At 41.1% G+C, this 15,786-nt stretch overlaps 1 protein-coding gene across 1 annotated transcript in view; it reads right to left on the bottom strand.

The window, feature by feature from the left end:
* Positions 1-277: 277 nt before the first annotated feature.
* LIN52 (lin-52 DREAM MuvB core complex component) overlaps positions 278-15,786 on the bottom strand; it is a 93,492-nt gene continuing 77,983 nt past the window's right edge. The window contains exon 6 of the mRNA XM_079767611.1: positions 278-2,268. Within this exon, the coding sequence (XP_079623737.1) occupies positions 2,213-2,268 (56 nt within the window). The 3' untranslated portion in view covers positions 278-2,212. The remainder of the gene's footprint in view (positions 2,269-15,786) is intronic.

Below are 15,786 nucleotides of genomic sequence, written 5' to 3'. Positions count from 1 at the left end.
CAGAGAGTTTAGGGTGCCAGGATGAGAGATCCAGACTTTATTAGTAGACCTGGGGAGGTACTAAAGGTTTTTAAGTCTACTTCAGGGAGTTGAGTGGTAATGAGCTAGATGGCAGGTAGGATAGACTGGAAGCTAGCAGACCATGCAGTAGATGACTACAAAGCCCCACGCCACCCACTGTCATGTGAGGGGAAGACAGCAGATTATTTGTCATTATAGCTGCTCTTTCTGATGAGGTCTATGCTCTAAGTATGCAACTTGGCCCTCTGAGGAATAACTCACTCTCCTATAAAAGGGACATATTTATTATGAGGACACAGAAGACATTATATACAAAGTACAACCTTCCAACACCCTGAAATACATACATGCACACATAGTTCATAAATTTACATTATCAATATAAAAACACAACATTAACATTTCTGAGGACGACAAATATAAAACCAATAAATATCACAATTCTAAAATATCTACTTACATTAAGTGCTGGTGACTACTATGACAGTAAAAGAAAGAGTCAAAGCAGACCAAAAACCAATTACATAGGTTCAGGTTACGGACAAGTTGGTCTGGGGGAGGTATCCCAATATACTCCATATATTTCTTAATTTCCCCTTTTGACATCATCAGCTCTCAAAAGGAAGAGCTTGCTATTATGCCACTATTTTTTTTGTGTGCATATGCAAACTCTTCAACCACATTTAAGATAAAGGAATGTCAATAATAAGCTTAACTTAAAATCAAAGCCTCTACAGCCTAACCTTCTATGTAGCACCCAGGCAGAATGCTTTCCGTCCCATACTCATCCCTTTTATCTTGTGTTCAATTTCTTCCTTCTTGTCAGTAAGTAAAATTGCATGGAAGGTCAAATGGCACAAATGAGGGGAAAATCCAACATTAACTCTAGCTGGGAAACAAGGCACACGTTATGGTTAACGGACCAGCTATTAAAGTGAATAGTGCCGTGCCCTCACACAGACACTCAGGGCCAAAAACTTGACCACGATTTTCCTTGTATCCAAACACTATCAGACTACTGTCACATGGATGCTCTTTTCATAAAGTTCAGGAAACTCCATGTATTCTTCAAAACATTAGAGGCTTGTAAGACAAAATATGGAGAACATGTATAATCACTATTACCCATAAGCTAGATTTTCAGGTTTTAACAGAGACACATAATTGGCAAACACTCCATAAGAGTTATATTTAAGTCAGGAAATTCTCTTTTCCTTTCATGTGTGTTCCTGTCCTATGGGTGAAATATCTGGTAAGTGCTGTGAGAGAGGGTAAAGGGGGAACACTGCCATCATTGCATAGCACGCACATTCCTGTAAGGTCAATCAGAGTTTCCAGTTGTTAATCAAATCAAACTCCTACAGTCAACCCCCTTTTCCTATCTTCAGGCCATACTAACTATCTCGCTTGAATCTGTAACAGCTTAATTAGAACTCAAAAGTCCTTTCTGTCACCTTTAAATTGGTCTTGAGGTCTAATGCAACTGTGTACGGGCCTTTCACTACACAAACTAATCCCAGGAGGGACTTGATATGCAAGGATCCCCTTCTCTGGAGTCAGAATGGATGGTGGGAGCTAGGAGGTGGGGAATGGGAGGCTTAGGGTACGGGACTACCATGAGAGGTATAGAATTTTAAAAGCAGGCATCATTTCTAGAAGATTCTGGTTTCTCCAGCTAGGGATTCTTAGAACCTAGTATACACTGGAGAGTTCACAGGTCAACCTGCATGGTCTGGTCCAGAATCTAATTGGTCTCTGGGCCCCTTGCATCATAAATACTTCCTAAGAGATCAAGTACAACTCATGCAATCGCTGTCACAACGGACTTTGCCATCACTGAATCAAATCAACTGTTAAGATCCTGGGGCTCCTGAATCACTTCCAGAAACGAGAAAGCAGGACTTTGACCTTTAAGAATGATATGCCCTCTGGTGTTACCAACATCTGAGGTGGAGATGGTCAAAGTCTGGAAGCTGACTGAATAACTGCATTGATCCTTGGGTAGGACAGATTCTTCTCTTGCTGCCGAATGTCCTCAGAGGCGCAGAGTACCAGGAGCAGGGGAGAGGGTCAGCCCTGGAGGTGCACCCTCCAGCCTCTCGCCAGGAAGCAGTGAGGTGCGCATCATCAGAGCTGCACTGGGAGCGGAGCGTGGTTCCAGCCCCCGGGACATCCTGTCCACAAGCTGCTGCTACTTCTTGGGTTTCTCTAGAATGTTGAGGAATTTCCCCCGTGTCATTTCTCTGGCTGAAATAAAAAAGCAAATGAAAGATCAATGAAGACCTAAACTCTGAAAAAAAAGGACCATAGGAAGATTTAATTTAAAAACACAGACTAATTAAATTGTATACAGGGGACCACAACAGAGTCAATCACCACAAACCTTCAAAAAGAGGGGGAAACAACCACTACTGGCAACTAAAACCGTAGAGTTGTTCTGAAGTTGGTAATTGCTATAGGGCACAGGCCAACCGGGGAAAACATCATCCATCAACCCTTATAAAAATCGTCATGGAATTCCCCCAAAACCTCTCTCTCTAAAGAATATAACCTAATACTCACGTTCACTAGCACAGGGGTTTGCTCTTGGAGGCTAAAATCCAACCAAGATTACAGTCTTCTATGGGTGCTGGTTTCTGGACATTTAAAATCTCAAATCAGAATTAGAGACCATTTACCCCGTCCCTCAGTGGCAGTCCCTGGATACTGTAATATAACAGGGTTTACAGCCCCTCAGTGCAGTTCATCTGTGGATGGAGTAATAAAGTAGGGTTTATAGAACTTCGGTCTTCTCTCTCTTGGCATTGTCAGTCCTTAGATGTTTAATATAGTCAGGCAAGGTTTATGTGTCTTTCTCTGACTTTCAGTGCCATCAATCTTTGAATGCTGTAGTTACAAGAGGGTTTATAAAGCTACTTTCCTACATATGAGGCTCTGAAATGAAAGTAAAACATTTCTCAATTACAAGGGTCAATGCAGAAGCCCCCGTTTTAGCTGTCAAGCAAATCCTCAAAAATCGTATGAAGCCTAAAACCCCCTTCATCCTCATCCCCACAAGATCATCTTTTCAGATCCCTTAAATGGATTTAGCAGTGCTAAAAGTTTCCGATGGCTTGCCCTGGAGGCGGGAAGTCCTCTGGAATCAAGCAGAGGGCACACAGCAGGCTGTGCCCTGTGACCTCCCAAGAACATGTCTCCATCTTGGCCAAAAAGTGAGGTGGCCAGGGAGGCTCCTGCAGAGATGAGAAGGACCTTTACTCTGACCTCCTCCTGCCCTTCTCAAGTCCAAAGCAAATGGTGCCAGGCGAATGGGCTCCCACTCTCCCCACCCCACCTACATCTAAGTTCCTGGTTGATTTGTACAACGAAGAAGTAAAACAACACGAACTCTGTAACCTCAAGAAGGCTTTTGGTAACTGCAATCTATATATATTCCCCATCTTTCATAAGTTCCTGAGCTCCAACAAAGAGAAAGGAAACCCCATTAATTAGGAATGGAAGTCTCAGCGCTGGGTCTGGTCTCATGTGCCCACAACCCCTCCCTGTCTCAAAGCAAAGGGACCACTCCTTCCTTGGTGGATTTATACCAACCCTCTACATACCAAGTTCCTATCAGATCTGCAATTATCTGTTTATATACTTGTTTTCCTCTGTTGAAGTATGAAAATAGAGGGCAGATTGTTTTATTATTCTTTATTCACCAGCACCTCGCACAGTGCTGGACTTAGCATCTGCTGAAAAACGTGGGCTGGGTGAATGATGATATACCGAAGAACTAGAACCAAGTAGGATAACAACCAAGTTAGTTTCTTCCCTTCCACAGACAAACAGTAAGACTTGTTAGTGGCCCTTGGTGCTCCGTTCTCTATATTGTGGGGTTCTTTTTAAATTTACCTTGCTTGTTTAGCAAGAAAGATAATTTCCCTTGATGGAAATAATGCAGATTAATGGAGAGATGAAGGTGGGGGTGAGGCGAGGACAGACAAGAACTAACTATCCTAGAGGAAATGGGGCCAGGTGAGTACTTGAAGCAACAGGAGTGGGTGGGGGTGGGGGTGGGGCAGTGCATGAATTCACTCTGTAAGTACATAATTTTCTAACCACTTTGCTGTACATCTGAAACTAATACAGAATAATATTTAATGTAAACTGTAATTGAAAGGCAAATTTTTAAAAAATTTCTTGCCCATGGGAGGTAGCATGACTTCTTTCAGAGAACACAGGATTAGTTTAAGTTCCAGCTCTAGCATTTAGAAGCTGGGTGACACCAGGAGCTGGGTATGAGCCTCAGTTTCTTCATCTGTAAAATGAGTACATATTAATGTCACCTGCCCTGTCCTCTTGGCTATTTAGCAGTGAACATGCTTGGTATAGTGGTATCACTAATATAACACCTTTCAGAGGAGGGTTAGCCTGCTGCTTCTCTTGCACTATTTCTTGAGAGAATAAATGAATTAACTGTGATAAGGGAGAGTAGTAATCTCACAAATTCCACTCCTTGGGATCTTTCCCTCAGCCAGATCCTATAGATATTCACTTATACTTTTGGTCTGAATGGGTCTCATCACTTTTTTCTGCCTACTCTCAGGTGCTTATTAAGGACCTGAAGCACAGCATCAAGCGATCCTGCAACCTGGCTAGAAGCAGGTGCTCTGGAAACCAGACATGGGTAACACAAAACTCTGTTGGGTAAACAGAACCTTGTTCCTAAAATTCGGGGCCAGGAGCACTCTATTGACATCAGTAATGACTTCTGCCTGCTGCCCTTCAGATCCCCAATTCTTTATTATTTTTTCTCCAAATGGGAAAATGACCAAGATTTTAAGACTTAAAATTTAAAAAGATCCAATCTAGTCAAGGGGTCAAAAGGATTTCACAGAAAAATAAATGGATATTCCCGTCTCTCAGTGGCAAGCTCTCCTTGAATTTAACCAATCCCTTTTAACAACCCCTTTCCCACTCAATCATTCCTCCCCCTTCAACCTAATCTAAGTACACAGAGCTGCAGGAAACCACAGTAAAAGTAGAAGTAATTCAAAAGACATCATCTTCTACATGGGAGGGGAGAAAGTTTTCCTACTCGCCAGTCCTATATTGGAGATATACGAATTTGTGACATAGCTGCTCCCTAAAAGAGGGCTGTGCCCTATAAATCACATCCTAAGCACCAGCCCCTTTTTGTGCACAGAGAAATTGCTGTGGGTCAGGGGCTGCTCCAGAGCACGTGCCCTCCTGTTCACTTGTCATCAGAGATGTTAACATCTCTGATTAATTCACATAGCCCTTATTTGATTCCTCATTTCTTTATCCTTGCTCTCCTGCTCTGCTGCGGTGTGAAGATTCTTACCAACCTGATACAGTAATCACTGCCTGCTAACGGCACCCCCCTAAACCTAGTGAAATTGTTTAGTGATGCCAACCGCGCTTTTAATTTGCAAGACATCAGACACTGAGGTAATTTATACCAACATCTGTTCATTTTAGACTTCTGAAACAAACTTGCACATGCTGCTATAAAATCCCATTAGGAGTAGGGAGACAGCCTTCTGCTACTATTCCGTATTCTTCTACACACACACACACACACACACACACACACACACACACACACACACACCTTCCAGTAGGGTTTAATATGTAAATGCACTTTACTAAAAAATTTCCGCCCAGGATTTCACGTCTCTTTGGGAGAAAACCTTTAGAGATGTCTATGGTTTGCTTACAGAGGAGAGGAAGATATTTCTATTTCCCTCTGACTAGTGCCATCCCTCCTTCTTCTCAATAGTTACAGCTTGGTATAATTCTCTAATTAACGGCCAGGGTAAGAGTACATGCTTCTTAGCTTGGCACTTTCAATGCTTCCCTTCTCTCCTGGTCCTTTTTTTCTACAATGTGCTAGAAGACAACCCTAGAGACAAGAAAAGTGCTAGAGAGAGTTTTATCTAGACTCAATAAAATTTCTTAACAATTTTCTAATTCTGGATTACTTCTCTAAGGATTACAAGTTTAGCAGGAAGGGAACACGCTACCACATTCTAATAACTATGCCAAGAGGGACCCACTGGTCACCAGCTACCACAGTGTGTGCTGTGAGAAGAGAGGCATGACCTCCGTGTGGTCATGATTTACTACGGGCTCTCCTATGCAGTATGAGACCATAAACTGAGAAAGCCACAATAGAGACTGTCACCATAGGGGGAACATGTGAATTGCTGCGGAGTGTGGGAGAGGGGACCACTTGTACACATTTATAGGTGGCAAATGGATACACCACAATCAACTTCCAGGTTTATGCTGTTTCCATTATCCCCTTCTAGTTTTCCTAGGACTGTCAGGTTCATGGCAGCTGTAAATACCTGGGCATGCTCTGAGAGGTCAGGGCTGAAGGGAGGACTGCATCCTCCTTGCTGGGAAGGTGCTGTGTGGTTTAATATAATCTCTTCTTTAGACTCTCCAATCCTCCATCCTACATTTAGCCTTGCCTCTGGCTCCCTTTCCACGATGACTATCCCCAAACTGCCTTCTCCGCAGTAAATTTTCTGGTGGCTGGTTGAAAGAGAGTCAGTGGCACAGATTGATTTCTCACCGGTGAGGGGATGAGGGATTACCAGAGGCACCCTGGTTAACAAGATTGGGTGCGAATCTCTCACGAGACCAGCCCTCTCTGCCAGGGCTTTGCACCTTTCACCCATGACATATGGGTTTCATTACAGAAAGATTTTCCAGATTATAACTTTGAGGCAATTGCCTGATAAAATTTTGCTTGGCTTTAATGTAGGGAACAATGTAAAGAATAAGTAACTTTTAATGAAATGGAAGAAACTCATAATGTTTGGTTTTCAATTCCAATGCAAACTACTTTAAATATTTCTGTGCCTCGATATAATTAAAAACATTAGCGAGGTGGAGAAGAGTTACATTCCACTAGTTCGCTCACATCCTGAAGAGCAACAATAGGCTGTCTTTAGGAGACTTTAATATGAATGGCCAGGGAACAAAGGAGACAGCATAACTGTGAAAAGAGCAGGGCTTTCCGCATTGGACAGGCTTAGACTTGAACCCATGGACCCTGCTACTTAACAGCTCCTGCACTTAACTACTACCGAGGGCAAGTCACCCAAGTCATCCTTTGTTCAAGGTGGGGCTAATACAAAGGTCACATGGGCATTCAGTAAATGCTGGCTACTGTATAATCATCTCTTTCATTTCAAACAAGTTTATTTAAGCCACAAGACACTTGATGGGAAAACTATCTAGGATTCATTTCTTTTATAGTAAATTTATCCCTACCTAAAGACATATTGCCCTATATGTAATAACTATGTATAAAAAGTTGTAAAATTGTCTTTGGTTTAAAGGAGCATTTGAGATCTTATTCCCCAGCATGTTGTCAATTTGGTTCAAATAAATTCTTATAAAAATTCTCTAAAAAAAACACATTAGCCTTAGCCAGTTTGGCTCAGTGAATAGAGCATTGGCCCGTGGACTGAAGGGTCCTGGGTTTGATTCCAATCAAGGGTACGTATATTGGTTGCAGTCTCGATCCGGTCGAGATGCATACATAATCAATGTGTTTCTCTTACATCAATGTTTCTCTCTCTCTCTCTCTCTCTCTCTCTCTCTCTCTCTCTCTCTCTCTCTCTCTCTCCTCACCTCCTCCCTTCCACTCTAAAAATCAATGGAAAAATATCCTCAGGGGAGGATTAGAAAAGAAAAAAGAAAAACAACATGAATGTTGTCTTCTTGGTCTGGAGGAACAGAGTTCTGGAGTAAAGTAGCAGGTTCTCTTGATAGTAGACACCTGTCTGCTGCTGGAAGGCACTGACGAATCTTCAAACTCCATGTTCAACTGTGCTGGTGCCTGGTTCATTGGTTCAATTAGCTGCCCATTAAATTGGAACCTCATCTGGCTCATTGATAAACCTTGTCATTCACAATAAGCCTTCAATAGTTTACTAAGAGGGATATGCCTCTTAATCTTAAACCACACCACAGAACTATCCTGCCCTACCACCTTCAAATTAATATGACGATTGTTTTTCTTTTTTTTTCAGTCTCATATAATTTAAAAAATAAAGTGACTTTAAATGTTTTCCAATCCTATATAATAAAAGGCTAATATGCAAATCGACCAAATGGCAGAATGACTGGTCGCTGTGATGCGCACTTACCACCAGTGGGGAGACGCTCAACGCAGGAGCTGCCCCCTGGTGGTCACTGTGCTCCCACAGGGAGAAGCGCCATTCAGCCAGAAGCATGAGGTGCAGGCCTAAGCCATGACCATTGTTTTCCACTGGCCATGGCGAGGTACCAGGTCCTCACTGAATGAGCACCAGCAGCACCAGGAGTGCTGAACTACTTATTTTTAAAAAGAGCTCAAATGCAAAACAAATGGGAACATGAATGACTTGCGTCTGTAACACATATACTCTGCAGGATCAAACCTGCCGGAATAATGCTGGGTATTAGTTAGAGGCAGCTACCTTCCTTAACCACACCAGGCAGCCACTTCTAGCAAAAAGAAGCACACAAAATCCTAGTGAGTTTAGTACAAATCAGTCTGCTAAAAGGCTGTTTATCTAATTAGTTTCACAGAAGATATTTTGTAGAAAATTTGCCATTTATTATAATTACGGTTTTCACTTTTTAAAAATTACTCTTTGGTCCTTGAAACCTTGAATGAACTCTCATCGCTATAACAAGAGGGATCTCTTAGTCATCGGTGTGTGTTGTGCAGAAGAAAAGTATGAAGGGGGTGGATGATAGTTAAGTTAGTCGCACAAAGAACCTATGATGTATTAGACATTAGGGAAGATTAAAATAAATTAGAAGTGGCCTTTAAGATGGGACTAGCTCTTCACAGGTATTTTGGTGGATTAGAGAACAAAAGTATACCACTGTGATTTATAATGCTGACTTCTCTCTCACAGCAATGTGGAAAGTTTTCTGTCGCTCTGGCACGGAGCCAGCGTACAGCAGAGCCATTCCAGGGCAGCCCGCCAGACTGAGATCCTTCACCACGCTCCAGTTCAGACCTCTGCACAAAACGTACTACTCAGCGATCGATAATTCAAGTCAAGGACTAAGCACTTTTTAATGCCTCTAATGTGAGAGCAGCTGGTGCTGGGGCATTGACAAGAGTAGAAGGTGCTGCGAACTGAGCCTGGTGTCACTGGATGAGGAAGGGTCTCTGAGAACCTTATTAGGCTTGGTGGCCCTCAGAAGGTAGTTAATTGTAATAAAGTCTACTGACCATTCTCAATCAACTCCTGTGGGAGAACACACACACGTGAAAGTCTGGTAAAAAATCTCACTTTTCTCTAAAATACATAAAAGTAGCATTTGATGGTAAGCCAAGTAACCTTCAGGCTTTTGCCTAAAGTTCTTCAGGCATAAGCATTTCAAAAAGGAGATTGAAATATCTGAGAAAAGAACAGTATGGATGCTACATCTGTGACCAAACTATCATAGACTATCAAAATCTTCATCCTCAGAATTTTCAAAAAAGCCTTTGGGGGCACACTTTCCAGGTTCCCATTATATTGGGTCTCTTGTCTAACAGGACTTTTTCTTCTAAACAGTGCTCCCTCCAGTAAATTCAGAGAAAGACAATTTTATACCAAACACTTTTCCCTTCAATTCATAGTAAGGCCCAATGCCAGGTAATGTTTTATCCAAGAAGTAATATAAAAATGAAAAGCCAGGACTCAGCGCACAGGTAAACAAATTTGGACAGTTCCAATATGGAAAATAATTTTAATGGCTTTTCACACAGAAAAAAAAAAAAAGAACAGAAATATCTAGCCAACAGATTTATTCTCCGAATATAACACATCAAGCGGGAACATAAAATATGGGAAGTGTCAGCCATGATGCCTGAAGATTGAAAGCAGAAGTAGAAGAATCTTAATTGTCAGGCATTTGAAAAATGGTGTTATTCGGGTGAAGCCTGTGTTTCTCCATCAACTCTCCTTGCCCTGCCCTGCCCTCTTTCAAGAGCAAAACAAGACTAGATTTCAAATATTCAGTCCTTCTTATAATCCTTCTCTCTACTAAAAAAAACAAAACAACAAAAACTCCAAAGATTGGTGTTTAAGAAATGAGAGCTAACAACTCCTTATTTGTGTTTATTTTCCTTTTCAGAGGGCCTCACAGGCCTACTCATAGTTCCATTTGGTTCCCCTTTCAAGGGTAAACTCAACTGAATGAAAGGCAATGAGATCAAAGCAATGCATTAATACTCTTGGGGTGAGAACTTTTATTAAATACTCATAAATTTTTGTACAACATTCATGCCTCAGGGCCTTTACATAGTAATACATCGCGGTGAGACACTTATTATGACCAAAGGCTAGTAGCTTCACAGTCTTAATTTCCTCATCCATAAAGTGAGAACAGCAATAATAATCTGTCATGTAAGGTTAAGAGAGAACAACTAGTCATAGTGTCTTGATCACTACAAAAAACATTTTGGCCCAAATTAGGTATTTTATCAGTAGGCTAGATTCCACTCTCAGAAAAATCAGACCAAGATCACAGCACAGACCATTTCATTGATCTGGATATTAAGAAGTTTCCTGCTTGCAACAACCCCACTTCAAGGTACCGGCAGTAGCTGAAGACTATGGAGGAGGAAGGCCCAGTCTTGACCCCCAGGGCAGGCAAAGAGTTACATCTTCACTCTGAGAAGCCAATAAAAACCTCTCTTGATTATAATTTAGATAAGAACCACTGGATTGAATAATAATGTCTGAAACTCCCCTGGCTGTTTCACCTTGAGATGTCCATCACTGGGTTAAACATGATGCTAATTGCATTTGGATTGATTAATTTCTCTCACTCCTGTCTATTCGAATAACGCTTAACAAAATAATCATAGCACCCAGAGCCAAATCTTTTCCGTCAAAGGAATGAAGCCATCAGAACAGGCAGAGATGAAAGAAATGAAGATGACCCGTAATTACTGCTACGGTGATATCATTACCATATTATACAAAATGAGTGTGGGGGGGTGGAGGGACTGAGGTTATTATTTTTTTAATGGAACCCTACAATCTAAGAATACAAATTTGACATCAAGTGGAACACACAGAAATATAGAACTTTATAAAAATACAAATCTTGCTCATGAAATTGCAAAATCCAACAAACACTGAGGCCTAAGATACATCAAGTGCCTTGGGCTGTGAGCAGGTATTATTCACGCCACTATTTTTTCACTGCAATAACACTTTGTGTATGACTTGCATAGAGATTTAAGATGCTGTCTTCATACACAAGTATTGCCATAGTTACTGAAGAATTTTTCTTTCAGCCAGGGAATATCATTTTATTTTAATATTGTTAGAGGTTACCTTGTTTGTAAAATTAAAATCTGGGTTTTAACTGCAGCTAGTTCTCGTTTAAGACACCAAAGAAAATGTATATGAATCTTTGCACTTGATTCATTGGACAATAGTATGGAATTAACTCATAAGCAAGAAGAATATAGTATTTCCCTACTTTCTTATTGTTTTATATGATCTTTTCAATACTTATGATAGAAAACCTATGACTGCGTAGGATTTGAACATTAGGTCTGAATCTCTCACTTATTAGATGGCACTCCCAAACAAATTATGTAGCCTCTATGCCTCAGTTCCTTGATCTGTAAAATGGGGATTATACCCACCTGACTAGATTGTTGTGAGACTTAAGATAATACATTTAAGTGCTCAGTATATGCTGGTACAAAAAATAAACTTCCCCCTAAGATTAATTGTATGGTTGTTTACTGAACCTTGAAAAATGTTTTGGTTATTTTATTTACTAAAATTAATTTAAACAGACACTTGCAAAGTACATTGAATGTAGATTTTTAACAAATATTTGAGAAATAAATAAATAGAATACTTAGAAAGTATATCATTTTAATAGACTAGAAATATGTGGAGGATATTTATGCTATAGTATTTTAATCCTCACCCAAGGATATGTTTTTCCCCATTGATTTTTTTAGAATGAAAGGGAGGGGGAGAGACAGAGAGAGAGCAACATCGATGTGAGAGAGACACATTGATTGGTTGCCTCCCACACGCGCCATGACCAGGGCCGGGGACTGAGCCTGCAACTGAGCTGGAAAAGAACCCACAACTCTTCAGATGCCCTAACCACTGAACACCCAGCTAGGGCTGGTATAGTATTTTAAACATAGGAACCATCATTAAATCGAAATAATAAAAACAGATATTGAAATTGTTTTATTTAACTTGGACAAGAAGATACGTTTCCCTATTATATACTAGTAATAAAGAGCTAATATGCTAATTAGACTGAACAGCAGAACGACCGTCCGGATGACCTTCCAGACGAAGCCGGGGCTGTGAGGGCCAGCCGAGGCTGCCAGGGGCTGCGAGGGCCAAGCCCCTTGCACGAATTTCATGCATCGGGCCTCTAGTATCCAATAAACATTCCCAAATCAAACAAGCATATGTATTCTGAATTCATAGTCATTCAGTAATAAATATAGTCAGTGCTTTATTTTTTTACTTTTATTTTTTAAATATATTTTATTGATTTTTTATAGAGAGGAAGGGAGAGGGATAGAGAGTCAGAAACATCGATGAGAGAGAAACATCGATCAGCTGCTTCCTGCACACCTCCCACTGGGGATGTGCCCGCAATCAAGGTACATGCCCTTGACCGGAATCGAACCTGGGACCTTTCAGTCCGCAGGCTGACACTCTATCCACTGAGCCAAACCAGTTTTGGCTATAGTCAGTGCTTTAAAAGAAAGAACAAAACACTGTGTTTCTGCCAGGTGAAAACAAGAGTCTAAAACATTTACTCCATTAACTTAGTATTCTCTACTTTCTTTCTGGTTAAGAAGGGCAATGTAATACAATACAAAGGGGTTACCTTCTCTGGCTTTGTAATTAGATGGGTCTAGATTTGATTCAAATCCCAGCCTCCCATTTCCAAGCTTCAAGACCTTGTAATTTACTTTCTGATCATCCCTTTCTCCTCTGTAAAATGGGAATTACAAAATGCATTTGCAGATTCTTATAAGTTAAATAAGGCAATGCATGAAAATCCTTTATGCTGCCAAATATATAGTAGGAAAGTCAATAAATGACAGTGTTAATCATTTTTATCTTTCACGTCTCAGCTCAAATGTCACCTTTTCAGAGAGGACTTCCAAACTACCCTATCTAAAGTGAGATATCTTTAATTATTCTTTCATATAAACTCATTTACTTCCTTCATAGTACCTACCAAAATCTAAAATTACTTTATTTACTCATGCTTCATGAAGTTCTATAGAACTTCCTGTTGTATCCCTAGCAAATAGGTGGTCAATCACATATCTATTGAAATAATTTATTCATATACGAAGAAAGAGGTACTCTGCTTCCTTTTAATTTTTTTATTATTGTTTAAAGTATTACAAATAGTAGTACATATGTCTCCTTTTTTACCCCCATTGACTTTTCCCCCGGCCTCCCCTACCCCCCAGCACATGCCCTCACCCCATCCCCCAGTGTCTTGCGTCCACTGGTTATGCTTGTATGTATGCATACAAGTCCTTCAGTTGATCTCTTACCTCACCCCACCTCCTCAGCCTTCCCGCTGTAATTTGACAGTCTGTTTGATGCTTCTCTGCCTCTGTATCTATCTTTTTGTTCACCAGGTTATAATGTTCTTTATTATCCATAAATGAGTGAGATCATGTGGTTTTTTTTTTTCACTGACTATTTCACTTAGCATAATGCTCTCCAGTTCCATCCATGCTGCTGCAAATGGTAAGAATTCCTTCTTTTTTACAGCAGCATAGTATTCCATTGTGTAGATGTACCATAGTTTTCTAATCCACTCATCTGCTGATGGGCATCTAGGCTGTTTCCAAATCTTAGCTATTGTAAATTGTGCTGCTATGAACATAGGGGTGCATATATCCTTTCTGATTGGTGTTTCTGGTTTCTTGGGATATATTCTTAGAAGTGGGATTACTGGGACAAATGGGAGCTCCATTTTTAAATTTTTGAGGAAACACTATACTGTTCTCCACAGTGGCTGCACCAGTCTGCCTTCCCACCAGCAGTGCATGAGGGTTCCTTTTTCTCCACATCCTCTCTAGCACTTGTCGTTTGTCGATTTGTTGATGATAGCCATTCTGACAGGTGTGAGCTGGTACTTCATTGTTGTTTTGATTTGCATCTCTCAGATGATTAGTGACTTTGAGCATGTTTTCATATGACTCTTGGCTTTCTGAATGTTCTCTTTCGAAAAGTGTCTATTTAGTTCCTTTGCCCATTTTTTTATTGGATTGTTTATCTTCCTTTTGATAAGCTGTATGAGTTCCCTGTAAATGTTGGAGATTAAACCCTTATCGGAGATAACATTGGCAAATATGTTCTCCCATGCAGTGGGCTTTCTTGTTGTTTTGTTGATGGTTTCTTTTCCTGTGCAGAAGCTTTTTGTTTTGATGTAGTCCCATTTGTTTCTTTTCTCCTTAGTCTCTCTTGCCCTAGGATCTGTGTTTGTAAAGATATTGCTACGACATATGTCTGCAAATTTGCTGCCTATGGAGTCGTATAGGATTTTTATGGTTTCCCGTCTTACATTTATGTCCTTTAGCCATTTTGAATTTGTTTTTATGTATGGTGTAAGTTGGTGATCTAGTTTCATTTTTTTGCATGTATCTGACCAAATTTCCCAGCACCACTTATTAAAGCCTTTTAATTCTTAATTAACCCCCATGCATAAGAAATTTTTAGTCTAGTAAAATTATTTAGTTCCACTTCTAGGAAACTTTCCAAAGAGACACTAATAAAAATATCAAATAGGGTATTCACATGCCTATTCATTCCAGCACTGTTTTATTTTTAATATATATTTTTATTGATTTCAGAGATGCAGGAAGAGGGAGAGAGAGAGATAGAAACATCCATGATGAGAGAGAATCATGGTAGATCGGTTGCCTACTGCAAGTCCCTCACTGGGGAGCGAGCCCACAACCCGGGCATGTGCCCTTGACAGGAATTGAAGCTGGGGCCATATCCATTGAGGCAAACGAGCTAGGGCTTTTTCAGCACTGTTTGTAATATGTAAAGACTGGAACCAACCCAAATGTCCATCAATAAGGAGGGGACTGGTATAATCTTATTATGGATATCTGTTCAGCTGTAAAAAGAATGAAGACACCTATATACTGTTACAGATAGATCTCCAAAAAACACAAAGTGTAAAGGAAGATTATGTATAGTACCAGAGGCCCGGTGCACAAAATTCGTGCACGGAGGGGGGTTGTCCCTCAGCCCAGCCTGTACCCTCTCCAATATGGGACCCCTCGAGGGATGTCCGACTGCCCGTTTAGGCCCGATCCCGGTGGGCAGTCGGATCCCTAAATGGGCAGTCGGACATCCCTCTCACAATCCAGGACTGCTGGCTCCCAACTGCTTGCCTGCCTGCCTTCCTGATTGCCCCTAACCGCTTCTGCCTGCCAGCCTGATCACCCCCTAACCACTCTGCTGCCAGCCTGTATGCCCCCAACTTCCCTCCTCTGCCAGTCTGGTCACCCCTAACTGCCCTCTCCTGCAGGGTTGATCACCTCCAACTGCCCTCCCTTGCAGGCCTGGTCCTTCTCAACTGCCCTCCCTTGCAGGCCGGGTGCCTCCCAACTGTCCTCTCCTGCTGGCCATCTTGTGGTGGCCATCTTGTGTCCACATGGGGGCAGGATCTTTGACCATATGGGGGCAGCTATATTGTGTGTTGCAGTGATGATCA

Source organism: Cnephaeus nilssonii, assembly GCF_951640355.1.
Source record: "Cnephaeus nilssonii genome assembly, chromosome: 4".
NCBI lineage: Eukaryota > Metazoa > Chordata > Mammalia > Chiroptera > Vespertilionidae > Cnephaeus > Cnephaeus nilssonii.
Note: the sequence above shows the minus strand (reverse complement) of the source record. Positions and strands in the feature narration are given on the sequence as shown.